A 27,394-nucleotide genomic window follows, 5' to 3' on the forward strand; every position below is an offset into this window, starting at 1 on the left:
ACTAGTAGCTAGTTATGTTGCTCTTCAATATAACTTACACTGACAGCATTGATTCTAGATTGACATTGTCATCAAACCTGTTGTCATCTGGATCTTTCCAGAAAAGTTCTAGATCATCTTCATCCGCCCCTTCATCCACAGTCCTGCCATTTGGAATACAAGGATCAACGCCTTCAAAAATCTTCAGTCCTGGCAGTTGGCATCTTTCTCACGCGCCAGTTGCTCAATTTGGGCATTGACATCTAGATCAGATTCGTAATCCAGATAGGGAGTATCTGCGGGCTGTCCGTGCCCGTAAATCCGGAGAGACTTAAGAGTAGACGGGATATGATCAACAAGATTGAAAGACTTTGAGTCAAGCTGCTTCTTGCCATCTCCTGCACCTCGAGCTAGATATCATAGTCTATGGGCTCCAATACTGATATTCTTGAGCTGTGGAAAGTCTTTCAGGGAGACGCGCAAGGGTGCGATTTCTGGGGCGGCTAGCTCCAGTAGCTCGTCTGCCCATTGCTCCTCATAATCTTTTCGGTCCTCTTCGGTCATCCTATCTTCTTGACGGGATTGATATCCCTTATCATACAAGTCTTGCCGAGGTGTCTGGCTCTCTAGATCCAGATTCAAATCTTCTAGAGTCTGGCGATGCATCCAAAGGGACGAATATCGGAGTCGCGCATAACACGGGGTTGCCACCCTCAGGGTATAAACGACCACCGATGGTGGAAATAAAACTTTTCAAGGCCTTGGCGGATTTGATAATACGGCAAAGATCCCAAATTTCCATTACAGAATGTGTAAAGCTGATTTTGCTGTAGTTGACGGAACGGGGAGGAGGTGGTATTCCGGCTTCATTGCTCCACGTTACCAGCTTATAAAAGCGACCGATTCAACAGCCGGTAGTTTGCGGACCATATTGAGACGATGATAATATGGATCTTCAACGTACTCATTGGACTCGTTAAGCTTATCGTCTGGGTGGAAGCTAATATGAATTTTGGCAGTATGGCACCGACTCTGCAGACGCAGAGGCCCGACAGCACAATCTTTGGAGAAGATTCACCCTTTCATAATTCCCAGCAGATGAAGATCGAATGTATTCCAGTAATGGATGCATTGAAATGAATTCAAGATTCGGGGCAGCTGCAACCAAGAGCGTAATGAAGGCATCTTTGAACTGAAGTGCTTCCGTGCTTGAATCAGATCTGTATTGCTAGTGAGTAACAAAAGCGTAGCACTCCGTGGGATGTGCTTAGAAAGAGATAAAAGCTTACTGGAATTTAGCAGGGTTGCGTGAAAGCATGGATAAAATTGACTCGCGCTCCTGTGCATCTTGGAAGCCGGCGCCTAGGATTGCTTGCTTGAGTCTGTCGATTTCCTCGGGGGAAGCACAAAATCTTGGATGTGATTTTCAAAGTCAGGATCAAACTCAATCATTCCAGTTCCGTAAAGGTCCACACGGCGAAGATAATCTCCAAGGCAGGGAGTTCGTAAGATGGCAAGTAATGTGTCTAGGCCAGCTTGGAGTACAGCTTCATGGGTCTGCGGGTACTTCTCTCTGCCAAACTTCGATTGATGATATTTCTGAAGATTTTTCACATCGCACAGAGCATGTATTCCACGGCTTTGCTTCGACAAGGCCATGGCGTCGTATACCGAAAGTTTGTTGATCACGTTGAGCAGCAATTCATCGGGAAGATTCTGCAGGGACGGCATTTTTGCCCGTGTAGCGACACTGCGTTGAATCAAAGCCTTGGGAAGGCACAGAGTTCGGACATGTGGGCGTAAGTTGAAGGAAAGGAGGTGCAAAACACTGGAACTTGATGTCTTGGGGTGAGGCCCTTGGCAGATATCTGTTTGACCAGTTCACTACCAACAGTTTTGCGTTGACAAGTGCGCAAATAACCATGAGTTATCATACACCCGTAGGCTAATTCGCTATTCCAGAGCGACCATATGGTACTCAATCGATCAAAACACGGCTCGGGACGTATCACATCAACAAAGTTGATTTCCTCGCAGCATGCTCTGAGACTATACTCAAAGAAGTAGAATGGTGTTCTTAGTAGGATTTGTACTGACACCGATGTTGATTTGTACTTTAAGTCTCATACTATTGTACATTTCAACGGGGTAGGAGGAAGCGCCATGCAAGTATGCCAGTGATCGAAACAACCACTGCACGCCATGCTAGGAATACATAGATGGCTTGGCGAATACGCTGGTAATATCCGCGCAACAAGATGCCCACAGCATAGTTAGTCCCATCTGTGGGACGGTCTTTCAGACCATAGTATCTTGCCACACCAAGACCCAAGACCCCTACAGGACCAGTCCAACACCTTTTATCGGACGCTGGGCGAGGCCGAGTGCCTGTAGTAGCATTGAAGGTATTACGCTTCCTCAGACCGGAGGTCATTAAGCCCACAATAAAACGCAGATCAGGGGCAGTAAAAGTAGGATATTTCCACTCTTGAATTGAGCGGTGGGGTGGGAGCATGTTGAGGAAATCAGTCATGACCCCGAGGGTCAGTCCCCAAAGCAGAAGTGGGCGAGCAATGTCAGTCGAATCCGCTTGGTTGTTAGCATTAGGGATAAAGCCTTTAACCGTAGTGCAGTACTGGCTTTCGGAGGGGATTAGTCGGATGGCCGAGAATTGCATTTGGCCTATCAAAAAACGGATTGCGGCACGAGGCATGAATCCACCTGGCAGTGCCAGTCGCAACCGTTGGGACACATCCACATTTTCAACGGTTCGTAGAGAAGGTGACAGGAGAGCCCGCAGCGGGACCCAATGGATTGATGCTACTTCGGTGGGTTGCAAACGAAGAGGTGGAATGGTGCTGCTGGTGACGACGAACACGAAGGGACAAAGAACCATTAGACTGCGGCTGGCGTTAGTAAACTTCTTGCAAGAATGAAAAAGGATCGTACATTTCAGACCCGAAGTTGGCATAGACCACTCGCTCCGGGAGGTTTCCCACAGCAATACAATCTGGGCCAGTCAAATCAATACCAATTTCCTCCTCAGCCTCCCGAATGGCCGCAGCTTGATCATCCTCATCTTGGGGTCTCTCTTCCCGCCAGGTAATGCTACGTGACCAGTCCATCGATCCCCCACCCGGGAGGAGCGCTTGATGAACAATACTTCCGGCTCGCCGTTTTGTACCCAGTCCTGCGCAAAGAAATCTATGAGACGTTTCTCAGTCGGCGATTCGGACTTATCATGGAAGGAGGCTTCGGGCCAGTGGTCATAGCTTGGTCGGACGTGGAGAATCACAGCGACTGAGGCGCGTTTTTTGACGGAGGGTGGGTTGGGAACGTGGGGAAATGGTTGGCGATGTAAATCGTGGAGACCATCAAGAAGATGGGTGAAGAGCCCAGGGCACCCTATATCGACGATGTCGTTCTGCATAGGGTACTGCGCACTGATTTGCACACTGATTTGATACTGCCAATTAAATAAGCATCGAGAACCTCCCGAGGTCTGGAGCGGAGAGCTTACCGCGCCAGTTGAAGGCAAGGGAGGGTGGCCCGTGCCCTGGAACCGGTAATGTCCGAGGTACTGCATGGTTTCGGATGAAAGTAACCCCGTGTACCGAGTAAAATAAGGTCCGGTTATATGCGGGCAAGAGTTAATCCGGTCTGTGTTCGGTCTGTGATTTTCCGGTTTCTCTTTTAGTTAGTCATGTGACTTTGTTTGCCTCTCACGTGATGCTCTAGGTCTTGATTCGCCACCCAAGCTCTCAGATATCCTCGGCCATTGATTGGTCACAATTGAGCACGTGCGTCTATCGCTGGCTCTACGCATTCGTTTCAAGCTGCCGCCATCGCTTAATCTCAAGCTATTTTTTAGGCTTCTTTTGCATTTGCCCGTGAATAGGATCAAAAGCTTCACAGCCTCTCTATTAAACGCCTTCTGGGCATTGGATTGTCTCTTCGTTTCTCTTATCTTTTACCCCCTTCGCAAAGTGCGCAGGGCCGTACCTGAGTAACCAGCTGCACAACTCCATTCTAAACCAGACTGGCTCAAAATGCGGTTTGGGAAGACCCTCCGCACTGCGGTGTACCCTCCCTGGAAAGGAAAGTACATTGACTACGCCAAGCTTAAGACACTGCTGAGGGAGCATGATGTCACTGGGGAGGATGCTAGCGACTCGGAGGACGATCAATGGACCGAGCAAGATGAGGAGACCTTTGTACAGGAACTGCTAAATGTGCAGCTGGACAAAGTGAATTCCTTCCAGGCAGAGACCTCACAACAACTCCGAGAACGTACAACGGCCTGTGAGGCTAAATTGCGACCATTAGCACCCGGCCCGGAGCAGGATGCCCCCGCGCTCGACGATCAGAAGAAGAGAACAATTGCTTCGGAGGTTCTTCAAGAGCTGGACAATATTACAAAGGAAGTCAGTGCATTGGAAAAATACAGCCGGATCAACTTTACAGGCTTCCTCAAGGCTGCAAAGAAACATGACCGAAAGCGTGGAGCCCGATACCGAGTGAAACCGTTGCTCCAAGTGCGACTGTCCCAATTACCTTTCAACTCGGAGGACTACTCGCCACTTGTCCATCAGCTCTCGGTGATGTACTCCTTTGTTCGAGAGACATTGAGTCAAGACATCGTGCAACCAAGAGAACCAGAGCGTGGGTTTGGCCGTGATACATACTCTTCCTACAAATTCTGGGTCCACGAAGACAACATTTTGGAAGTCAAGACTTACATTCTTCGCCGTCTCCCCGTCCTTATTTATAACCCCGGAACCTCCAAGGACCTCGATACCCTGGCCGAAGACCCGACCATTACCTCCCTATACTTTGACAACCCTCAATTCGACCTCTACAACCAGAAGGTTGCACGAGCCCCCGAGGCCGGATCTTTGCGACTACGCTGGACGGGGTCGCTGAAAGACAAGCCTGCTGTATTCTTGGAGAAGAAGATTGTCACCGACGAAGACGAAAGTCGACAGGTCAAGATTCAACTCAAGAATAAGCACGTCAAGGAGTTTTTGGACGGCGAATACCGCTTCGACAAGAAGGTCAATCGTATGGAGGATTCTAACAACGGAGAGTCGGCAGCTGCCGAAGCTCTTAAAAAGGATATTGATGAGCTCCAATCTTTCATCAAGGAGAATGACCTGCAACCCATGCTCCGTGCCAATTACACACGTACCGCATTCCAAATCCCTGGTGATGACCGCATCCGCATCTCTCTCGATACGAACCTTGCCCTGATTCGGGAGGATTCTCTCGACAGCGAACGTCCGTGTCGCGACCCAGCTGAGTGGCACCGCGCCGACTTGGACGACGCCGACATGACCTATCCCTTCAACAATATCAGAACTGGAGAGATCAACCGCTTCCCTCACGCTTTGCTCGAGATCCAACTTCGGGGCAAGGGCCACAACACCGAGTGGGTCAACGATCTAATGGTTTCCCATCTGGTCAAGGATGCTCCTCGTTTCTCCAAGTTTGTGCACGGTGTTGCCTCATTGTTCGAAGACCATGTCAACAGTTTCCCCTTCTGGCTGAGTGAGCTGGAAAACGATATCCGCCGTGATCCCGAAACTGCATTCCACGAAGAGCGAGAGAGATTGGCACGACGAGCGGAGGAAGATATAGCAGTGGGTAGCTTCATGGGTGGAGCAAATAGTCCAAGTACTCGGGCGCTTGTCGGTTCACCCTACCACCACTCCTACGCAGGCTCCCCCTCTGTCGTACGGAGACAATCAGGCATCACCGAGCCTGCACCAAGGGCCTCCCGCCCTTCAATTCCTGAAATTTCTTCAATCCAACACCAAGAACCCGAATATGTTGATGAACCAGAAGAAGAGCCTCAACCGCCTTCTCGTCTCGAGTCAATTCTTCAGGCCGTGGGATTCTCCCCCGAACGCTGGTTTGGACAGAGCCCTGTTTCCCTGCCTCCTGGTGTCCGACACCCTGGTGTCTGGATCAAGGACGCTGGCCCCGTTCGTGTGGAGAGTAAGGTCTGGCTTGCTAATCAGCGAACCTTCATCAAATGGCTTCACATCAGTATCCTGTTGTCGAGTCTGTCCCTCGGTCTTTACAATGCTGCTGGCAAACACAACAAGATTGCCCAGACCCTGGCTGTGGTGTACACATTCTTTGCCATCTTCGCTGCAGTATGGGGATGGTTCATGTACGAGAGACGGGCGCGACTCATCCGTCAGCGAAGCGGGAAGGACCTGGATAACATGATCGGTCCTATCGTTGTCTGCATCGGTTTGGCCATTGCTTTGGTCTTGAACTTTGTGTTCAAGGTGAGATATTCTCCTATGCCTTTCTAACCCCGAATCTCACTAACTTCCAAACAGTACACCTCGGCACTTGAGCAAAATCAGAACCCCCGTCTGTCAGCATGCCTATTCAATCCAACTCGTCGACTGTATTCGACAGTAACTCGGGGGCTCAGTGGGCCAGCCAGGCCCAGCAGGTGCTTTAATGGAGTTCTGTTTAATTATGTCACAAATGTAAGAGTTGGCCAGTAAATATCTCGGTTGGCTCTTGTCCAGATTACAATTTTTGGACATGCATCTATGGAGCTTACGGTGTAAATGTATCGAATAATAGCGTGTACCTCAATAACAAATACTTTTCACTTGTCACTTTCATCCTCTCTTAATGCCTTAAGCTTGCTGATCACCGAAGTACATCGACGGCCACAACACGAAGGGCCCCGGTGGGGAAAAGGCAGACACGAGCTGATCTATGCAAAAGTACGAGGCCATACCCCAGATAGAAGAGATCCAATGAAGATGTAGAGATGCGATCGAACACCTTCATCCCCAAATATCCCATCAATGAAACAGTTCCGTCCCAGTCCCCTGCTGACAAATCGACGGTCCCCGACATGAAAAGAAACCGAAGCCATAAAGAAGTCCAAACCCAATCTTCTTCTCTCAAACCCCTCATCTTACATTCCAAGCCTCTCGCAATGACAAACTTCAACATCCAAATCATATCAGACACTGTGTGCCCGGTGAATATCCCTCAACCCCAACCCTAACCCAACCCTAACCCCAACTATAACTATAACTTATATTACGACGCAACAAAAAAACTAACCGTATCCCCAACCTACAGTGGTGCTTCGTAGGCTACCGCCGGCTGTCAAGGGCTATAACAGCCCACAAAGCCTCAAACCCAGAAGACACATTCAGCCTGCACTGGAAAGCATTTTACCTAAACCCAGCAGCAGCCCCCTATCCAGGCGTCAACAAGGCAGAGATGTACGCGCAGAAATTCGGAGCTGAGCGGATGAGCGCTATCTTCTCGAGACTTGCCGCTGCGGGTGAAGGGGACGGGATTCATTTCTCTTTTGGGGGGAACACGGGGTCGACGCGGGATTCGCATCGACTGCTTTGGTATGCTGGTCAGCAGGAGACTAAGATGGCGAAGGAGAAGGAGGAGAAGCAGGGGGTGGTTGGAGGAGTGCAGAGTCGCGTTGCGGAGCAGTTGTTCCGGGCTTATTTTGAGGAGGAGAAGAATATTACTGATTTGAAGGTTTTGATTGAGGCTGCTGTTGGGGCTGGGTTGGATGGGGATGCCGTGAAGAAGATGTTGGATGAGGATGTTGGGGCTGAGGAGGTGGATTTGGAGGCTAAGACGGCGGCTAGGAGGTTGGTTTCTGGTGTGCCTTATATTTCTGTGCAGGGGAAGTATCATGTCGAAGGCGCGGATGAACCGGAGGCCTTCTTGGAGATCTTTGAGAAGGTGAAGCGGGAGGAGTAGAAAAGATATCTATTCAGTTTATATGTCGTATGTTGGGAGGAGAAGTGTTGATGAACTTGAGCGGAATGCTTTTATTATAATCAGCAATAGCAGTTCTAGTGACAGCCTATGGTAAAGCTGTCTAGCCCCATTGAGCAAGATTGCCATGGCTAATTCTATCTTAATGTCCAGGTGCCAGGAGGATAGCAACAAGACAACAGACAGTATGAGAAAGTAGAGTAACGCCTAGCATGCAATAGGCGCGTGCTAACTGAGAACAAAACACAAGCTAGATAATGAGAAGATAAGCATGATAATACATAATCAGGATGCAAATGGGAAAGCAAATCAGAAGGCCCATAAACACCAGAAGGAGCAAAAAGTGGGGAAAAAAGCATTTGCATTGAAATGGTAGATGGCTGGAGCCGTTGAGGAGGTCGGGCCAAGTCATGTCAGAGGCAAGTCATGATAGATCGTAGCAGGTCATGGAATTGCGAAGCCCCATGTTTGATTGCTTGGAAGGAGCTCTAATGGGTCGTCTGCGTACGGACTTGATGCAGTTCGTAATTTGGGAGATAGTCGAACCAGTCGCTCTCGGTGTTATAGCGGTATGCCTTGAAATCAACTCCATAAGGCTTCGGTTCCAGCATATACAGCACGCCCATCGGGACGTCGAGATCGGCGACCTCATCACGCTTCAGGCCACGGAAGTAAGCCAGGAGTACGCGGGCAACAGATCGGTGACCGATAAGCAGCACATGGTCGGTGGTGCGCTCAACCTCGACAATGACCGCGCGAGAGCGGTTAATAATGTCGAGATAGCTTTCTCCACCAGGTCCGGGGTAACGGTAGAAGAGCTTGTCCTTCTTTCGGTGGGCATACTCCTCGGGGTACTGCTCCTGGATTTCCTTGTAGGTCATGCCCTCCATCTTGCCGGAATGGATTTCGTCAAGCATCCTCATCTGCTTGACATCATAGTCATCTTCGTTGAAGTACTCGGCGGTTTGAACGGAGCGTTGCATCATGGAAGACCAAACACAGAAGTTGCGAGGTCCCTCTCGGGGGATATAAGATGGGTTGGGAGGTGTGCTGTCACCAGGGCGCGGCGGGAAGTGTTTCAGAAGGTCCTTCTGTCGCTGGTATGTCTCCCACTGTTGACGCTGATGGTCAATGAAGCGAGCCAGGGCCTTTGCGTACCGTCTACCATTCTCGCTGAGACCGGAATCGCCACCAATGCGGCCAGCGGCGTCATCCAGACTCTCGCCATGCCGTGTGATCCAAATCTGGCGAGGGGAGAGGTTGAAGTTGAGCAGGTAATAGACAACTTGGGAAGAGAGGAATCCATGGGTCTGATGAGCGACCACTTTACGACCGACATCAATCATCTGGATGTAGGCCATGCGGTTCCTTTCCTCATATTCACCCAGGGGCACATAAGACTTCTCATAGAGAGCCACACGCTTCTTGAAATCGTCCAGAGCATCAGCGGGGTCCTGACCCTTGTAGTCGGGACCAGAAAGCTTCAAGCGCATGTTAGCCTCGAGGAGATCCGGGTCCACACAGCTACTTTCGAGGAATAGAATGTTCAGCTCAGGGCCAGCGCGGTTGCGAATGTGATCAACAATTGCCTTGCGACGCTCCATGGTGCTGTTGGTAGCATCGAGGATACCGATGCTACCACCTTCCTCCAGAATGTAGTCGAGCAACTCATCAAGAGTGTCGAGCGCCACTTGCTCTCTCATCTTGACAGCACGCTGGTTCTGGGGGTCAAAGAAGTTTGCAGTCTGGTCAATTGGTTCAGGAGAAGCCTCCTTGATAGGCATTCCGTTCTCGCGGGATTGGCCAGGGCCCGCATCGATCGAGGGTACCACAGTGCTTCCATTTTGAGAGACCTGTTCTGGTACCTCTCCGTTGACGAGAATCGTAGCTGGAACGACTGGAGGGGGAAGCGGTGCCTCGTTGATTGGTGGTTCAGAGGTCTCGGACGTCTTCAAAGTGGACCCAACGCTGACACTCAACCGACGCACGGAGTCAACAAGATCGTTATGGACGGTGCTTGGCTTGCGATTGCGGCCAAGCGGAGCTGGCGACGGCGACTTTCCAGCAGCCACACGACGACGCTGTCCAACGTTGAAGATTTCGGTATCGTGTTGGAGCCAGTTCAGGTACCGGGCCAATTTCTTGGTAATGTAACTCTTGCCTCGGGCCGGAAGACCGACCATGACAATAACCAGCTTTGCACCGACATCACGTTGGGCAATTCGGCCATCTGGAGACACCTTGGACTTGGTCAGTCCGGGAATATCGAGAGTGGTTGCTCGCACCCGGCTAGGAGTTCCGGCAGGCTGATGAGTGCCAAGTCTGTAGGTGAAATAACGTCAGATAAGGTTCGCTAAGCGCATAAAATGACAAACATAAGAACAGGGTCTGGGGGTCCGGGGTAAGCAGACAAGCTCAGAATAAGGCTGCAATTCAGCCTCGGGAATCTATCCCGAGGTACATCTTGCCGATCATTCTTCTGATAGACCAGGGAGCGGACTGAAACAAGAACCCCAGAGGATTGAGGGAAAGAATTTGGACACACTTACATCTGTGGAGACGGAGGTGCGGTAGAAACCGGAGTATCAGCCAAAGTGTTTCCGACTCCACCCTTGGGCGGCTGTGAAGACTCGGAATGCAAGTCATTGCCTAGCGCTCGATTGACCACAGTTTTCGGGGGCAACAGGGCTCCTTCTTTTCCCGATCCCGAGACATTCCCGGTGGACACGGCGCCGTTGGGCCGAATATTATTCCTTTGATCTCCTGCACCGTCAGGCGATGTGGCCGACATCTTGATAGCCGACCGAGCGATATTGGAATGTTGTGCCATCCCCTGCAGGGGATCTTCTGATATTGTCCTTTATAGAAAGTGTGTCGCCTGTTCTTCAGGACTTGATTTCTGATGCAGATGACCCAGTCGTTGTGGTTTCGATGGGATCCCCTGAGACAGGATTTTGGTGAGGAAAGAGAGAAAGTGGCGGGAGGGGGGTTTGCGGATGAGTCAACTCCGGCAATCAGAACGTCACTTCGCTGCCTTCTATGTCCAACACAAGAATAACAAGAATAACAAGAACAAGATGCTTATAGGTCGGATCTTTGACGGTTTGCTTGCTTTTTATCCTGATGGCGCAGCTTGTGTCCCAAGAATAGGCGCTAACGACTGTCAAATGAGGTAAACGAACGCACTGCGCCCTAGAATCGCTTTCAATGACGAAATGGCTATGCGGGTCAAGCAGCTAGTGCAGTGGATCAAGACTCCGATCAATAATGTGAAGGCAAGATCGCCAGGTATGATGTCAAAGGTGAGCTATATACAGCTCAGGACGGACTACGGAAAGGGGAAGAAATGGATTTAGGGCAGGATCAAAGAGATCTTATACATAAGATCTCATGCGAGGGAGGTCTCACAGATCATGCAAGATGTATTCATCCTATCTCTAGCCAAAGGGAGAATGCTTGGCTACGGCAACTGAAAGAAACGGTGGAGCAACAAAACATACAATATGATCCCTGTGCTTTGCAAATCTCCCTAATGCACCGATATGTGCTCACAAGCCGTTAACCCCTCTTGGATCTCCGGACAGAGTCAGCACACCCCTAATGGGTTGATTTCAGACTGCCAGCTCAACAAAAGCAAATTTGGATCTTGACTCAACCTCACGGTAGATCAAAGACCAATAATTAGAACACACGGTGTGACGTGAAGCTTACCGCGCGGGCTGATCCCTCCCTTTTCTCGGAGCATACTCGGCTCCCTTGGCTCGTTGTCTCAACACATCAGATTGATTTCCGACCAACTGTAGGCTCCCGTTCCAGCACGCTGATCTCCGCTGCCGTAAGCCCCGGGAGGGTTGACCCATATCCCGTAGGCTGATGCGGAATCCTTGGCGCTTGGCGGTAACGCAGGGGGTACCCCAGGTAGCATGCCGAGAAGATAGGAGGATAAGAGGGACCTTGTATACGAAGTGGGATGGAGTGGATGATTCCGTGCAGAATGTCCCTTATCAGTTGCTCAGATTGAAGGTCAGGCCGATCAAGCATGCGTAGGCCGCAATACTCAGTGCTGTGAGAACCAACACCGCATTCCCACTGGTCCTGAATTTGTGTCGGTGAATCCCATCCTCTCCTACTTCAGAGAAGAACTGCCTGTTTCCCTGGGAGCGGCGGAAGAGTCCAATTATGAGGACACCGGTGCCATAAATCGCGAATAGGGCCCCGATGCTGTAAAACTCGGCGGTGAAGATCTTGAGCACGACGAGGGCGAACGAGAACTGAGAAAGGGCAGTCCGAACATAGGCACCTTCGAAGGTCCGTTGAGCCGCGCGCACTTCCACAATCTCGTCGGATGTCAGTACGGCCGAACGCGCCCGGTGCATTCGAAGGCGATACCGATCCGCGGCACGACGCTGATATTGAGATGGTCAGACATGGCAAGGCAGGACAGGTAAATGGGAGGGGGGAGGGGTCCTAGGTAAACACACTTCGAACATGGTCTCCAGTCTCCACTGGTCAAAACGTCAGAAGAGGGTATACAGAGTACTGTCTACAGAGTATACACCTGAGGTCGAGGAAGGAAGCTGAATTCCGGGGAATTGGGGGAGATGACAAGCTATCACGTGGACAGAACATGTGTTTATTCAGGTGATCTTTGCGGTATAACGTTAACCTTCAATCTTCTCTACGGTATGTCTTCTCTCTTTGAATTCATTATTCTGGCACTCATTGGTCATTTCCATCCACATTTATCCCACCAATAACGCGGGGGTGTTTTCAATTGTCCTGTCGGCAATCGAAACGGCGCCCAACAAGGAAAAAGCGGCGACCGACCGTTCCCCACACTCTCCATGAAGTCGCCTTTTTCCGAACAGCGTGCTCTCCTCATCTTACAATTATTCTCTATATATCCCTGTGTCGCCATACACAGGTAGATACTCTGACTGTGTCCTGTTTCCGCTTGCGCCTTGAGAATGGCTAAGGTCTTCGATGCGACAGAAGGTACTTTCTCCGCACATGTCCCGGGACCCCCCACGCGGGATGAATTCATGACACTAACTGAAGGAAAATAGTCGCAAAGCACAACACTCGTGAGAGTTGCTGGGTGGTTTTGTACGGCAAAGTCTACGATGTACGATTTTTGCTCATTTCTTCGTTACGTCCGTTTTCCCAATAGATGTCTGACTCTTCCTTATCTAGGTCACCGATTTCCTGGGCAGCCACCCTGGCGGTGCGAAAATAATTCTAAAGCTCGCTGGTCAAGATGCCACTGAGGAATACGATCCTATCCACCCGCCGGGTATCTTAGAAGAGGAGCTCAAGCCCGAGGCATGCTTGGGAACAGTCGATGCCAGCACATTACCAAAGGAAGATGCCCCGGCTGAACCCCAAGGGGAGATTGAGGGCCCGCCGCCTATGGAGAATCTTCTCAACTTGGATGAGATGGAGGAAGTGGCAACTAAGCAAGTGAGCAAGAAGGCTTGGGCGTACTATTACTCTGCATCCGACGACAAAGTCAGCAAGCACTTCAACAATCAGGTCTACCGGTCCATCCTCCTGCGACCAAGAGTGTTTGTGGACTGCACAAAATGCGAATTGGATACAACAGTACTGGGTCACAAATTAAAAACACCAATCTATGTCTCTCCCGCCGCTATGGCGCGCCTCGGTCATCCTTCTGGTGAAGCCGGCATCGCAGAGGCATGCCGTAGCTTTGGAGCTATGCAGGTTATCTCCAATAATGCTTCCATGACCCCCGAGCAGATTGTCAATAATGCAGCACCAGACCAGATCTTTGGCTGGCAACTCTATGTCCAGATTGATCGCAAGAAGAGCGAGGCTATGCTTGCACGCATAAACAAGCTCAAGGCAATCAAGTACATTGTTCTCACCCTCGACGCCCCGGTTCCCGGAAAACGTGAGGATGACGAGCGAACTGGTATGACTGGAAGAACAGCCGCAGTCACAAGTGGCGTGAAAGCCGCTGAGCGTTCGTCGGACGATACCCCCAACCCAACAGAGGGATCGGGCGGTGTCGGTCAACAACTATTCGCAGGCACAGACCCTTCTTTGACATGGACAGAGACTCTGGCTTGGCTCGCCACACAGACGGACCTTCCTATTGTCCTGAAGGGTCTCCAGACTCACGAGGATGCATACCTCGCCTCGCTCCATGCGCCTCAGGTGAAGGGTATCATCCTTTCTAACCACGGAGGCCGTGCTATGGACACTGCTCCTCCGGCTGTGCACACTCTTTTGGAAATTCGAAAATACTGCCCCGAGGTCTTTGACAAGATCGAGGTTTACGTGGATGGAGGTATCCGTCGGGGTACTGATGCCGTAAAGGCTCTCTGTTTGGGAGCGAAGGCTGTTGGCCTTGGACGTGCGGCTCTCTGGGGTCTCGCGGCAGGTGGTGTCGACGGTGTCCGTCGTACCTTGCAGAGTAAGTTGACAGAGTACTCGAACTGGAGGCATATTGCTAATATTTCCATAGTCTTGAACGATGAAATGAAGACGTGCATGCGTCTACTCGGAGTGGATAGTGTTGATCAATTAGGGCCTCAGCATGTAAGCACACCCGGGTCATTTTGCCAGCTACTGGATCAACTAACATTGCTTGTAGATCAACACCCGTATGATCGAGCAGCAGATCTACGATGGACCTGCTGGTCTCGAACAATTACAACAGACATTCCGTGCGAAGCTATAAGCGTGTTAGTGATTTCAGAGTTAGATACACCGAATGTAAATTTTCTTTCCCCTACATAATTTAATCTTCAAACCATCCAGTGTTTCCAGGGTAATATAAAATAGGGTTGAGCAGATTGATTCAATTGCGCTAGCCCTGATAAGTCTCATTGTAGTAAACCAGTCCATGTCATGACCCATTGAGTCAGGTCATTCTCTCCTTTCCAAATTCTTTTATGTCTTGCAATCTCATGTCAACTCTCCCTTTGATATTGTTCCCGGGTCCACCATACGTATACAGTAGCGCCAATCTAAATGGAGCCCACCCCCACCACAACCAAAAAAAAATTTGCCTCTGTACCCCATCTAGGGGGAATACTAAAAGGACAAAAAAATGGTTTCCCTGGGAATCGAACCCAGAACCTTTCCGGAACACTTGCTTGAAGCAATTGTTAACGGAAAATCATAACCGCTAGACCAGGAAACCAGTTGATGTACGATGAGGCCGCCTTTTTCAATAGATTCACAACACAATGTTCGCTCCGGGTTCATGGTAGAAAGCAACCTCATTGCAGTTCAGCTAATTTGCATTATGTTGGGTATTGGATGAACAGTCGTAAATTGAGTATATTGAAGGCTTGGAGTACTTCCCCGCGGAAGAATTGTGATTATGCATCAATTACGCGGGGCTACAGTTCTGGGTTGATTACGAACGTATAAGTTAAACCTTTGGTCTACTTGTGCCACAACCTGGTCATTCTATCTACAGACCTTCGAAGTTATTTCTGGCGAAATATATGGCCTCTCGATCATATAATGGCTACAAATCTGAAGCAATGGTTCCCCCATACATCCACTCCATTCATCGCCAATGCACCCATGTTTGGATTCGCAGATGTCAACCTAGTGACTGCAGTGACAAAGGCCGGCGGATTCGGTATGCTTGCGAACTTATTTAGGATAAGAACCCACTATATATCCGTATGCACAGAGTTAACCATACCTAGGCTTCATTGGTGCCGGCTTCGATTTCAAACCGGAGTCCACGCAGCTCCAAAGTTTGGACACTCAATTGGCAAAATCCCGTACTATCCTCGGTCTGAATGATGAACAGACACTACCACTTGGTGTCGGCTTCATCACGTTCCAACCAAGCGGGTTTACTGAGAATGCCATTCCCGTCCTGCGGAAGCACCGGGTAGCAGCGATCTGGCTATCGTTCCCTCAGACAAATTCTGATCATCTTCTAATGATCCAAGCTATTCGGCAAGCTCAGCAGGAGTTTGATTGGGATACGAAGGTATTCGTTCAGGTGGGGACTATCAAGGCAGCTGAGGAAGCTATCAAGCAGGGTGTCGATGTTTTGGTTGTTCAGGGAACTGATGCGGGGGGTCATCAATGGGCCCAGGGTGCTAGTTTAGTATCCCTTTTGCCTGAGGTACGGGATAAGTTGTTGAACACTCAGAATTGGTCGATTGCTGTCCTTGCTGCTGGTGGTATTGTGGATGGGAGAGGGTGTGTTGCTGCTCTTGGTCTCGGTGAGTTTTTGTTTCTTAGTACCCTTGTGTGTACATTTTACTGACAATTTATGTGTAGGTGCTGATGGAATCGTCATGGGCACAAGGGTAAGTTTGATCCACTTGGGTATATATGGTTTTGTACTGATAAGGTCCAGTTTGTTGCAACCTCTGAATGTCCGGCACCATCTGCTATGAAAGAGGCTATTGTATCTAGTAGTGATGGTGGAGTCTCGACTATTAAATCCACTCGACATGATGTGTTTCAGTCAACTGATGTCTTTCCGAGGCAATATGACGGGAGAGCTGTTATTGGAGTTAATTATGAGGAATCTGAGGAAGGGGTCAGTGACGATGAGATTATTCGACGGTACGATGAGGCCAGAAAGGCGGGTGATGACCAGAGAAGAACCGTTTGGGCGTGAGTTCCTCTATATCCTTTCTGGATGAGCTGTGTTAATATATTGCGAAGAGGTGCTAGCATTGGAAGTATCAATGCAGTGGCATCTGTCGACAATGTCATAAAGTGTACCCAACAGGAAACTCGAGCTATCTTGGAGCGAGTGCGAGCTGTGGTTTGAGAATATCACTCAGTTTTGGCTTTCGTTCGACAGATCTACTCGAGGTTTTATACCAAACATGATCAAGTGTATGTTGTGGAAGAGCTTGAGAGAATCGATATATATATTTTGAATCCAAAAATTTGAATATCTTCACATCAATAAAACACCAATGAGTGAACGTTGGCAATATAAAAGCCATGAAACATACACGGAATGTATGAACTGAGAACTGAAACACGGACATACAGTAGATCGCCAAGTACTCCGAGAACAGCATTCACTTCCCCCCTTCCCCCTCTTTCATTCCCTCTTCTCTTCTGCAAGCTCCTGCATATCTGCATAACTCACTTCTCACCTTTCAAGCAATCAAAATTCCCAGACGTGTTTGGTCAGCTCTGAAGCTGGGACGGCGTTCCCTCCTCAGCTGCCCCCCGCGATTAATTCCGCGATCTCTTCCTATCCGCCAAGGCACGCATAGAACGCAAAACTACGAATTCTCACCCACTGGAACCCACCAAGGCATATCTCTCAGTCCTATCCCCACCGGAAGTTCCCATTTGACACCCAACAACTACTCCTTCGCCATGAATGAGACCACTCCTTCCCCGAGTCCCGCACCGGTCCCCAAAGCTTCGCCCGGCTCAAAACCCTCACCATCACCGACTGCCGGCACAAAACGCAAGAGAAATACCCCAGCCAAATACTACGCCGTCAAGGCAGGCCATAAACCGGGTATCTACTATGGGTGGAATGACTGCCTGGCTCAAATAACGGGGTTCAAGGGAGCAATATGTGAGTGCGCTTTTCGCCGTGGTCGTTCCGGCGCGTCAATTTGGCAAGTGACTGAGAATATCAATGCTTTAGTCCAATCATTTCCCTCACAAGAAGCAGCGAACGCGTTTTTGAACGGTGTCAAGCTTCCGACGAGCGCTTCCTCAGCCGCGGAGACTAGATTCTACGGGATCCAACGAGGTCGAGTCCCAGGCGTATACACGGACTGGACCAAAGCACAAGAACAAATTCGTGGGTTTGCCCGGCCTCGATATCGCAAGTTCTCGACCCGTGAGGAGGCAGAGGACTTTGTGCGGGAAGGACAGAAACTAGTTCCCGCAGTCGGATTTGGCGTACCGTCTGGCGCCCACGGAATCGAGACTGAAGCACCAAAAGAAGCCGAAGTGGTCGGGTTTGCACCTGGTGATGGCCCATTGCCCCAGGGAGCTGAAGATGGCTTTGACCCTAATGTGCTTCTAGATCCGGCTACTGGCAAAGTGGTGTACAAGACCACAACCCAGAAGGCAGCAACAAAGACACAATCCACAGGAATTCCGGGAATGCTCCGGATATACACAGATGGAAGTTCATTAAGGAATGGCACCCCATTAGCATCGGCCGGAGTAGGGGTATACTTCGGGCCTGACGATCAAAGGTTCGTCCACCACCAAGCCAGGTCTATTGATCACTTCTAACTCATTTCACTTATCCCAGCAGAAATGTCTCGGAGCCACTCAAAGGCAGCCGTCAAACAAATCAACGCGCCGAACTGACAGCCATTCTTCGGGCCATTGACATTGCCCCCCGGCACCGAGATGTAACTATATTCACCGATAGTCGATATGCGATTGACTGTGTAACGGTGTGGTTTGTCAACTGGCGTCGCAATAATTGGATGACTCGTGATAATAAGCCAGTTGAGAACAAAGATTTGATTGAGTCAATTCTTGTGAAGATCGAGGAACGCAGTGATCTCAAGGTCAACACCTTGTTCGAATGGGTCAAGGGCCATAATAAAGACCCTGGCAATGAAGAGGCCGATCGTCTAGCGGTCAATGGAGCCCACCAGGGCGTGTCTGCCAAGGCAGAGGCGCTCGAGGTTGCCCAAGATGTGCCTGACGAGGTTTTTGACGAAGACTTTTAAGCAGTCATGCTATTTGGATAATGAAAATTAAAGCTGGAGAACCAACAGCCAAAACCATTGCCAGTCAAGTGTAAACATCTCAGGAACTGTAGATCGGAGAAGCTGCCAAGACCCCCGGATTGAAGAGAATCTCTCCCGCTTCGCTTTCACCTCCCCACTGCATTTCTGCATTTCTGCATCTCTGCATCTCTGCGTGTCTGCACATCTGCACCCTTGCCTGTTTCCCCCCAAGTTTACCCTGATTTATGAATGTTTGCCCTGATCAAGCCTGCCGTCGTTCAAACACAAATGCTCGCGTTGCGTATCTCACAGGATATCCAAATCATGATTGAATAACATTCGCTTGAATCTTTGTTATTTCCATCTGTCTCCGGATAAATTTCCAGGGCGAGCAGTGGCCTCCCTGATATTATTTGATTCATAAAGACCGACTCGATATACTCGCAGTTGGCCAAAATCGCTCTTGACCGCAAATCACAACCCACGAGGCGGGGTGCATGCAATCAACATGCCGACACTCGCCTTAATCAACTTCAACATCGTCTGCGCGACGCTAGGGGGCTTCATCTCCCTTTTTGGACTTGTCTCCTATCTTTGCAAGGACGTGTTTTACCTGTCCGAGGCTTGTCAGTACTTCCCGTGACCACCTTTCCGACACAATTGCTAACGGCCAATAGTGATCTCTCTCCTAGCCGGTGTCGCATTCTCCCCACATGCAGCGAACTTCATAAGACCTCAAGACTATGCCTTGCATGACGAACAGAACCTCGAAACGATCACGCTGCACTTCACCCGTCTCGTCCTAGGTGTACAGCTGGTCCTTGCCGGTGTGCAGCTCCCCAAACGCTACCTTCAGGTCGAATGGAAGAGCCTGGCCTTGCTGCTCGGCCCGGGTATGGCTGCTATGTGGCTGTGCAGCAGCCTGGTGATCTGGGCCATGGTCCCAAACTTCAAGTTCCTCCATGCGTTGATCGTCGGTGCTTGTGTAACCCCGACAGACCCTGTCCTGTCCAACTCTATTGTCAAGGGGAAGTTTGCCGACAAGAACGTTCCCCGTCCGCTGCAGAGGATCATCATCGCCGAGTCGGGCGCTAATGATGGTCTTGGGTATCCTTTCCTTTTCTTTGGGATTTATCTCCTGCAATATACTGGCATGGCAAAGGAGAGCTATAGTGGCGGTGCTGGGAGAGCTATGGCGCTGTGGTTCTATGAGACCTGGGCTTATACAATCCTGTTGAGTATTGCATATGGAATAGTTGTTGGTTATATCTCGAGGAAATTGTTGCATTGGGCCGAAGAGAAGCGCTATGTGGATCGGGAGAGTTTCTTGGTGTTTGCCATTGCTCTTGCGGTGAGTTGATATCCGGATTATGGGAGTCTCATTTGCTGATCTATATAATAGTTGTTTATCGTGGGAACATGCGGTTTGATTGGAACCGATGATTTACTTGCTTGTTTCATTGCTGGAAACGTGTTTACGCAAGAGTAAGTCTAACCCCCAAAGCTATATCAGGAAGAAGCTAAGATCAACAGTGACTGGTTCCGTCTCGAAACTATGGATGACTCCCTCCAACCAACCATCGATATGCTGCTCAACTTGTCTGTGTTCATGTGGTTCGGAGCTGTCTGCCCATGGTCATCTTTCCTGAACAATAGCGTGATTCCGATCTACCGTCTCATCTTCTTGGGAATCCTGATCCTCCTGGTTCGAAGGCTGCCCATCGTCTTCGCCATGCACAAAGGTATCCACCAAATCGAGCTAGTCTCGCAGGCATTATTCGTCGGATTCTTCGGCCCGATTGGCGTCGGAGCCATCTTCTACCTATCCGTCAGCCTTGAATTCCTACGCGAGATCAAAGTCAACGGCGAGATCCCAGAGGATGTTCAGCAAGTCATCGAGACCATTCAAGTTGTTGTCTGGTTCCTAGTCGTTTGTAGCATTGTGAGTCTTTCAAATCCCGCACAATTCTAATTCCATCAACCGCTAACCAATTCCAGGTTGTACACGGTCTCTCTGTCCCAGTCGGAAAGGCAGGATACCACCTCCCGCGAACTATTTCCACTGCAATGAGCACAGGCACAAGCGACGAGCCAACACCAGTGCCAATCTCAAACATTAGACACACTCATAGCACGGCCACACCGCTTGAGGAAGTAAACAGCCATCAAAGCCGTAAGCGTGGCGGTGCACGAGAGCCCAACGGACCATTCTCTGGCATTCATCGCTCGGTGATTCGCCCTCGATCACCGTCGAACCAGCCTGGTACTGGCCAGATTGATGAACCTGAGAGACCTGTTCGTCTTGTCTTCCAGGAACCGACAGCTGAAGAGGCTGACCGGTAGGTTTGTATCAAAAAAGTGGTGGACTGATACGGGGTTGATGACTTGAGGAGATATTCTTTTTGGTCAAAAGGAAGACGATTAATGGAGGGAGAGGTAAGAAGGAAGGAAGAAGGAAGGAAGAAGGAAGGAAGAAGGAAGGAAGAAGGAAGGAAGAAGGAAGGAGAAGAATAGTGTCGCTTCATGTTTCTGGCTGTTACAGTCACCCAGTGAAGATAGCATCAGCGTGACATATTGCTATATCGGACATAGATATTTGCTTTTCTGCACATACCACGTTATCTCTATGGAGTACCAGTTGATTCACGAGAGATTCTTTGTCCAAAGTGCTATGTAGCGTCCCATAGTACTCTGGCTCAACCCTGAGCTAGCAACATAAACAGTCAACCTTGAATACGAGTAGTAACCAAAAGGATTCGAATGACGAGGTTCATAATAAGGCCATCTCATAATAATAAAAAGCACAGAAAGAGAGATAGATACAGGCCAGCATCGAAGATGCGAAAAAAGAAAAAAAGCTCTACACCGACAACTCCGACATAACGCAGCCCGTGCCATGGCTATCATAAGGAACAATTAACACATGGGATGATCACATTGGCGGCATGGATGTGCAGACTGCAATTCTCCATACCCCAGAGGAAGTATCTAACTGCCTCCGTTCTGAAACCACAACCATCCCACTCATCCCCATTAATTTTCATTCTTCATTGACCCTGGCGTCCTCTCGTATTTTTCCTTGTCATGCTTTCAATATCATTACACGTCATACTAGAAAGCCAAAAAAAAAAGGAAAACTCCATTGAATGTACCGATGTCAAGATCATGATCATGAATACATCGAACTGATATTGAATTCGGACCTTGCGAGAAGGCAAAGTAAAAAAACAAAGATGCAGGCACTCAAATGGTGGAGTGCAGCTCCCGGGTACGACGGGCAAGGGGCGCAATAAGGCGCAAGATTGGGTCGTGCGGGTTGCGCTCGACGATGTTCATGTACAGGGTGTTCAGGCGTTGGCTCATAATGTCCAGGATGCGGGGCGCGACTTCACGGAGGTCATTGTCCTAGAGGATAAATGGTTATTTTTACGAAGAGGTAAGAGGATGGATGTGAGAACATACGTCGGGGTTTGCACTTTGGAGAACCACGTCGAGCCAGTGAAGGCGTTGACCGATGTTGGTCTGCCAGGTAGAAGTCACAGCCACGGCGACGGAGAGCAGAACGATTGCGGGAAGTCGAGACAGGAATGCAGGAGACACTCGAACGAAGAAGTTGTCAAAGAGGTCAGCTTGCTGGTCAGATTGGAGCCACTAGAGTAATCATGTCAGTAGAAATATCAAATGGGTGAATGATACGGAAACAAACCTTGACAGTGCCTTCCTCATAGCGGCCGGCATTGATACAATGAACGATATCTGCCAGCTCGGCTTCTTCGGGAGTCCGAGGAGTAGGTGCCTGGACAGGGGCAGGGGCAGGGGCAGAGGCAGGAGCGGCTTGAGGGACTGGGACAGGCTGAGGCACCGGCTGTTGCTGCTGGGGCATGCGAGCCTGGTTTCCAGAAGGACGTCCAATTGAGGCACGCTTGTTGACGTTGACGTTCTGGGCCTCACGCTGAACGTCGCGCTGGACCTCACGCTGGGGACTTGGGTGGCCCTGGTTGGTGGCCAAAGAAGCAACGGTCTGGGACAAACCACGCAGCATGTTCGACATTTCCTCGATCTTTGCATTGTCAGCCTGGCGCTGTGCTTCGTAGTACTTAATCTGAGCCTGCAAGTGACGTTCCATGTCTGACTCCACCTTCTGTGTGGTACGTCCCAGGCTCTCGAGCATGGGGGCAAGCGAGGTCTGCATGACGCGGATCATTTCAGCCTCAATGCGAGGAGAAAGCTTCTGGGCGAGGGAATCGGTAACACCCTTGATCACAGACGGCTGCTGCATAGCATTGATGACCGCCTTGGGAAGAGCCTGTCGCAGTTCCTCGTTCAAGGTGACTCCGAGCTGCTGGGCGACGACGCCGTTCAGCTGCTTGCTGACTGCAGCCGAGGTGCCATCAGTGAGAGTGGGGATCACATCACTCTGAATGCTAGTTGAGACAATGCGGGCCAAGTTCTTCTCGACATTGTCAGACAGAGAGTCGGAGACCAAGCGCAACACTTGATCCTGCCTGGCGGTCCCGGCAGCATCCCAGTGGCGGCGTTCATCGTCAAATAGACGGTTCAACTTGTCGAATTCAAGTCCAAGAGTCTTGCTGAACTGGGTCGAGACAGTGTTCTCCAGGTTCTGGATATGTCTGCCCAGGGCCTCACTGGAAAGATTGAATCTAGACAAGTTGGGGGTGGCAGAGACGGCATGGTCGGCAGCATGGGTTGCACCCATTGCCGCAGTGGATGAGGCAAGAGTCTCGTATTCCTTAGCGACAGGAGGAACCGGAAGAGGCTCGACACCAGCAATAGCGACAGGGTCCTTTGCCTTTGCCTCAGCGGCGGCAGCCTTCTTCTTCTTTTTCCTTTCAGACTTGTCAGCCACGATGGGCGTCGCTGCTACCTCGGTGGGCTCATCAACAGCCTTCTTCTTGGACGACTTAATGGGTGATGCGTTACGCGAAGGAGCGACACCAGAAGTCGACTCTCCGACATCCGCCTTCTTGGCAGGCTCCTTGGTACCAGCGCGGGACTGGACTGAGACATTGTCGCCATTGATGGACGGCTCATCAGTGGTGAAGCTCGGGAAAGTCGCCAGGTCGCTGATTTCAATGAGGCCGTGCTCCATAGCATCAACCGGCCGAATGACTTTGTTATCGGCTGTCCAGCCCAAGTCCTCCTTCTTGATGTTCAGGCAGGTGACACCACGAGAGTGCATGACGTACAGCTCAAACAGAGCAGACTCCTCAGTACCACGCTTCTCGGTGGCAGATTTGGAGATGGGAAGGAGCTCCAAGCTTCTCAGCTGGCCCTTGGAACCGAGAGAGATCTCCCGGATTCCACTCAAGCAGGCGGTAGACTCGGGCTTGGGCAGAGCGTTGTCCTTGTCATTGAGGGCCTGGATGTAGGCTGCCTGAGACATCTGAGGCAAGTTGTATCGCGGTGCGGACAGGTGCGCAAAGTATATCGAATTGCGCGTAGGGTGTCCTACAACAATGACCCCAGATGCTGGGTGATAAGCAACACTGCAGATGGCATCAGACTCATTCTCGTGAGGGAACTTCAGCTCCTGCACAGCCTTGCCAAGCCCGATATCCCAGAGCTGCAAGGTGTGGTTTTGCTTCAGTCCAACCAGAACATAGCGCAGCGCCATGGATCGCGAATAAGCACGAAGCTTGTCAAGGAAAAGGACCGAGGTAGGCCAAGACTTCTCAGTCGGGGAACCAGTGACAAAGGTGGTCAAGGGGACCCGGATCTCGGCCGGAGGAGGGCCTTCTAGTAAGCTCGCATCGGTGAGCATATCATTGATATCCCAGAAGCGCAGGCGACCAGTCTTGTCCAGAGAGGCAATGACAGAATCATCGTCACTGAAAGCAAAGTCCTTGCCGGCTTTACCAGTAGAGATCTTCAAGGCACGCTCCTTGAAGAACTTCTCAGTGTTGACGGTGCGCTGAGTGCCGGAAACGCCATAGGCAGGGTTCATGGCCGCCTTGGGAGAAATAACGTAGATATTCTTGCCCCGTCCAATAGCGAACAGGTTGGTGTGACGAGTGCTCCGCTTAGCCCGCGTTTTCAGCTGGCCGCCAGAGGTGTTCTCGTCGGAGGCTGGGAAAGGCGGGAAGACCAAACTTTCACTTTCCAAAGCATCCATATCGAAGAAGTCCTTTCCAGAACGGGAGATCAAAGCCCAATAGACAGAGCCACTGACTCCAATGCCGATGATGGCTTGAACCTCAGAGTCGCCGGCTGTGCAAAGAGCGACATTGAACACACGATCACGGGTGGAACGGAAGACCTGACGGTCACTACCGTCATCCTGTCGAATGATTCTAATTCCACCGGTCTTGGCGAGCGCGTACACAATGTATTCAGAGGTAGCTGCAGTCAACGAACGGTCAAGTTGATCGAATTCCTTCTTCAGACGGGCAATATCCATAACATCATCATCGCGGAAGGTGTTGAGCTTTCCAGACTGGGGCTTGACAGCAATAGAGATGAACGGCTTCATAGGGAAGTTGTGAACAGAGACAACTCGTTCTTCTTCCTTTTCAGCGCTGTCCTCGGCGCTCTCCCAGCTATCAGCCAAAGCCTCGGTGTTCTCATTCGCCTTCTGAGGGACCGGAGCCGTAGCAGCTTCCACCACGGTCTCCGTCACAGTTTCGTCGAGCGAGGCGGCGGCTTCCTTGGCGTCGGCAGCAGTCTCACGCAGATTGTTGGCAATCGATGCAAGGACTGACTCAGAGGATTCATCCTTGACAACAGAAACAGCAGCTTCCGCTTCGGCTGCGGCCTGAGACTCACCACTGCTGAGCGAACGGCCAATCTCATCTACGAGACGGCCGACGACACCATTCACAGCCTCGCGCTGGTCATCGTTCAGGACTGGCGAATGTCTTCTCTCTCGAGGAGAAGCAGGCTTGGGAGCCGGCGAAGGCTCCAGCTTAGCAGTAACGTTGATCTTTTGCTTCTGCATAACTTCCACAGCCGGGCTCTGGTTACCCGAGGCAGGCTGGGGAGACTTATTGCGAGGAGAGATAGCGGCCAATTGGTCGAAGGGGTTCACATAGGTGAACATAGAATCCTTTGAAGTAGGGGATGCGACCGTTTCCGGGTGCGCAGGCCCCTGGGGACTTTCATCTACAACTTCCATGAGAACATCCTTGGTCATCTCGACCTGAGGCTCATTGATTGCGGCAGAAATCTGGGCTGTAGCCTGGGCGGACTGATCGACAGTAGGGCCGGACTGAGAACGGTTGAGCAGACGAAGCAACATGTCTTGCGTGTTCTCATTGGGACCCTCGGGATGACCAGATTGAAATCCTGGGGAAACAGCAGCTGGGGCAGCTGCGGGGGTCGCAGAAGCACCAGTGTTCTGACCGAACAAACTAGCAACCAAATCAGACGCGGAAATGTTTCGTCCGTGCGACGAGGAAGGTTCGTGGACTTGCGGAGAGCGTAGGTGTTCAGCGACAGCAGCTGGGGCTTGAGGCTGAGAGACAGCACCAGCACCCTGGTTGAATCTGAGCAGGCTCAAAAGGTCAACAGCACGGTCAGGGTTGTTCGTCATCTGCGGCTGATGAGGCCATTCACCACGAGGAGTTGGCACGTTCGGGCTTATGATGTCGGAGCCCTGGTGTGGTGGAGTGTTCATGGGTGCGGGACTCTGGATTGTCGATGACACGGATGGATGATGGTAGCCGTGTGACTGAGGATGGGGGTAGCTCTGACCGTCATAGGGCTGTTGAGGATGCGGCGGGAACATGCCAGGCTGGTAGTGCGATTGGCGTTGAGCCTGAGGATTATCATGGCCGGGAGTGTTCGATGGGGACGGACGGGGACGAATGCTCGCCAAGAGGGCTTGGAGATCGTTGGGGGTGGACATTTCTGCCGCACGCCTTGGTTACAAGGCGACCTCCGTTTGATGAATCCAAGCTTTGCAAAGCTCTCAGAAGCTCTGCTTCGAGAGCAGCAGGGGGTAAATAAAGTTCGCAAGCTAAAATGAGCAATGAAAGAGCGAATCAGAGAAAAGTTCGAGCAAAGAGAGATGAAATTGAAGAGTGTAGGGCGAAGTAGAAGAAGGGCGAAGGGAAGAAGAGTTCACTGGTAATATTGTTCGGGCGTGGGTGTGGCTGTGGCTGATAAATGTGGCGCACGTGTGGCTGACATCTCTTGCCCGATTCGCGTCATTTGGGTCTACTTTTACTTCAACGTCTCTCAAACCTCTGTCTATTTTGATAATCTAATAAGTGGCCAGGCTGATCTCACTCGACTATCATTGCCGAGGCCTTCAAACGACAACCATCATCCCCAGTGCCGATTTTGCCTGCGCCCTTCCGTTGGAAGGCAAGTGGCCCGCAATCGCCTTCACATCATGTTCTGCCTACGAAGGTGCGTGAAATCTAAGAGCAACCTACCTGCTAGACGATTCAAGCTGACATGACTGAAATGTACTACAGTTGGCTACCTCTCCTCTTCATCCCGACCAACGCATCACCACTCTTCATCGTCTCGTTCGTCGCCTTAACATATATCATCCACCGGCCATGTGTCTATTGTTCGGCCCTTCTCCTGATCCTCTTCGTATCATCATGTCACTGGTCAGACCGCTGTATATTTGACCTGCGAAGTAACTGGTTTGCCCCGCGGTACAGCTCGGAATCTAGCGACTACAGTGCTATTTCGGGCAACAACGCTTCAGTTGCGGCGCCTAGCGATGGAATGGCAGGATTCGTTTTCGATACAGTGAACTCCACCGCCAAAGCTCTGGCTGGTGCTGCTATGGAGGGTGTGCAGCAGCGACTCGCCCCCAATGGATTGGAGTCAAGGCCCGACGAGTGGACTGGAGTCGGACTAGAATGGATGCGCAGTCTTCTCGGCAGACGGGAATGGACTCTCCCATGTGTGGATGTGAAGGTCCGACTTTGAGGAGAATCTTGTCGGGCTGGATTGCCTGCCTTCTCTCTTGGCTCGTT

At 50.7% G+C, this 27,394-nt stretch overlaps 11 protein-coding genes across 11 annotated transcripts; 6 read left to right on the forward strand and 5 right to left on the reverse strand.

The window, feature by feature from the left end:
• Nucleotides 1-34: 34 nt before the first annotated feature.
• Nucleotides 35-1,710, reverse strand: N7446_009942 (F-box protein; the record flags this gene model as incomplete). Its single annotated transcript, XM_058518687.1, is given in 8 exon segments — nt 35-189; nt 213-389; nt 420-570; nt 581-865; nt 880-979; nt 1,011-1,199; nt 1,269-1,391; nt 1,424-1,710. 8 exon segments carry the CDS (start codon nt 1,708-1,710, stop codon nt 35-37), a joined length of 1,467 nt encoding a protein of 488 aa, XP_058369475.1.
• A 357-nt stretch (nt 1,711-2,067) lies between these two features.
• N7446_009943 (uncharacterized protein) lies at nt 2,068-3,565 on the reverse strand (the record flags this gene model as incomplete). The annotated part of the gene is made up of 4 exons (XM_058518688.1): nt 2,068-2,879; nt 2,929-3,169; nt 3,193-3,445; nt 3,500-3,565. 4 exons carry the CDS (start codon nt 3,563-3,565, stop codon nt 2,120-2,122), a joined length of 1,320 nt encoding a protein of 439 aa, XP_058369476.1. The 3' UTR covers nt 2,068-2,119.
• Nucleotides 3,566-4,028: 463 nt separating this feature from the next.
• On the forward strand, nt 4,029-7,746 carry N7446_009944 (uncharacterized protein; the record flags this gene model as incomplete). Its single annotated transcript, XM_058518689.1, has 3 exons — nt 4,029-6,275; nt 6,330-6,363; nt 7,151-7,746. 3 exons carry the CDS (start codon nt 4,029-4,031, stop codon nt 7,744-7,746), a joined length of 2,877 nt encoding a protein of 958 aa, XP_058369477.1.
• Nucleotides 7,747-8,123: 377 nt separating this feature from the next.
• Nucleotides 8,124-10,944, reverse strand: N7446_009945 (6-phosphofructo-2-kinase PFK26). The gene is made up of 2 exons (XM_058518690.1): nt 10,314-10,944; nt 8,124-10,086 (listed from the first exon to the last, which is right to left on the reverse strand). The coding sequence occupies exons 1-2, from the start codon at nt 10,592-10,594 to the stop codon at nt 8,253-8,255; spliced, it is 2,115 nt and encodes a 704-aa protein (XP_058369478.1). The 5' UTR covers nt 10,595-10,944; the 3' UTR covers nt 8,124-8,252.
• Nucleotides 10,945-11,768: 824 nt separating this feature from the next.
• On the reverse strand, nt 11,769-12,254 carry N7446_009946 (uncharacterized protein; the record flags this gene model as incomplete). The annotated part of the gene is made up of 2 exons (XM_058518691.1): nt 11,769-12,170; nt 12,246-12,254. 2 exons carry the CDS (start codon nt 12,252-12,254, stop codon nt 11,769-11,771), a joined length of 411 nt encoding a protein of 136 aa, XP_058369479.1.
• Nucleotides 12,255-12,731: 477 nt separating this feature from the next.
• On the forward strand, nt 12,732-14,467 carry N7446_009947 (FMN-dependent alpha-hydroxy acid dehydrogenase; the record flags this gene model as incomplete). Its single annotated transcript, XM_058518692.1, has 5 exons — nt 12,732-12,759; nt 12,831-12,889; nt 12,958-14,200; nt 14,252-14,325; nt 14,381-14,467. 5 exons carry the CDS (start codon nt 12,732-12,734, stop codon nt 14,465-14,467), a joined length of 1,491 nt encoding a protein of 496 aa, XP_058369480.1.
• A 794-nt stretch (nt 14,468-15,261) lies between these two features.
• N7446_009948 (nitronate monooxygenase) lies at nt 15,262-16,543 on the forward strand (the record flags this gene model as incomplete). The annotated part of the gene is made up of 5 exons (XM_058518693.1): nt 15,262-15,382; nt 15,453-15,983; nt 16,042-16,070; nt 16,121-16,383; nt 16,435-16,543. The coding sequence occupies 5 exons, from the start codon at nt 15,262-15,264 to the stop codon at nt 16,541-16,543; spliced, it is 1,053 nt and encodes a 350-aa protein (XP_058369481.1).
• A 566-nt stretch (nt 16,544-17,109) lies between these two features.
• Nucleotides 17,110-18,440, forward strand: N7446_009949 (RNA-DNA hybrid ribonuclease; the record flags this gene model as incomplete). The annotated part of the gene is made up of 3 exons (XM_058518694.1): nt 17,110-17,317; nt 17,390-17,951; nt 18,014-18,440. 3 exons carry the CDS (start codon nt 17,110-17,112, stop codon nt 18,438-18,440), a joined length of 1,197 nt encoding a protein of 398 aa, XP_058369482.1.
• A 165-nt stretch (nt 18,441-18,605) lies between these two features.
• N7446_009950 (putative Na/H antiporter) lies at nt 18,606-20,899 on the forward strand. Its single transcript, XM_058518695.1, has 5 exons — nt 18,606-19,066; nt 19,118-19,791; nt 19,843-19,925; nt 19,974-20,382; nt 20,439-20,899. The coding sequence occupies exons 1-5, from the start codon at nt 18,949-18,951 to the stop codon at nt 20,781-20,783; spliced, it is 1,629 nt and encodes a 542-aa protein (XP_058369483.1). The 5' UTR covers nt 18,606-18,948; the 3' UTR covers nt 20,784-20,899.
• A 784-nt stretch (nt 20,900-21,683) lies between these two features.
• N7446_009951 (uncharacterized protein) lies at nt 21,684-26,304 on the reverse strand (the record flags this gene model as incomplete). The annotated part of the gene is made up of 3 exons (XM_058518696.1): nt 21,684-21,845; nt 21,903-22,091; nt 22,147-26,304. The coding sequence occupies 3 exons, from the start codon at nt 26,302-26,304 to the stop codon at nt 21,684-21,686; spliced, it is 4,509 nt and encodes a 1,502-aa protein (XP_058369484.1).
• Nucleotides 26,305-26,793: 489 nt separating this feature from the next.
• On the forward strand, nt 26,794-27,347 carry N7446_009952 (uncharacterized protein; the record flags this gene model as incomplete). The annotated part of the gene is made up of 2 exons (XM_058518697.1): nt 26,794-26,810; nt 26,879-27,347. 2 exons carry the CDS (start codon nt 26,794-26,796, stop codon nt 27,345-27,347), a joined length of 486 nt encoding a protein of 161 aa, XP_058369485.1.
• Nucleotides 27,348-27,394: the final 47 nt, after the last annotated feature.

The sequence above is a fragment of the Penicillium canescens genome, assembly GCF_028828765.1.
Source record: "Penicillium canescens strain IBT 15451 chromosome Unknown utg000006l_segment0_segment0, whole genome shotgun sequence".
NCBI classification, from domain to species: domain Eukaryota; kingdom Fungi; phylum Ascomycota; class Eurotiomycetes; order Eurotiales; family Aspergillaceae; genus Penicillium; species Penicillium canescens.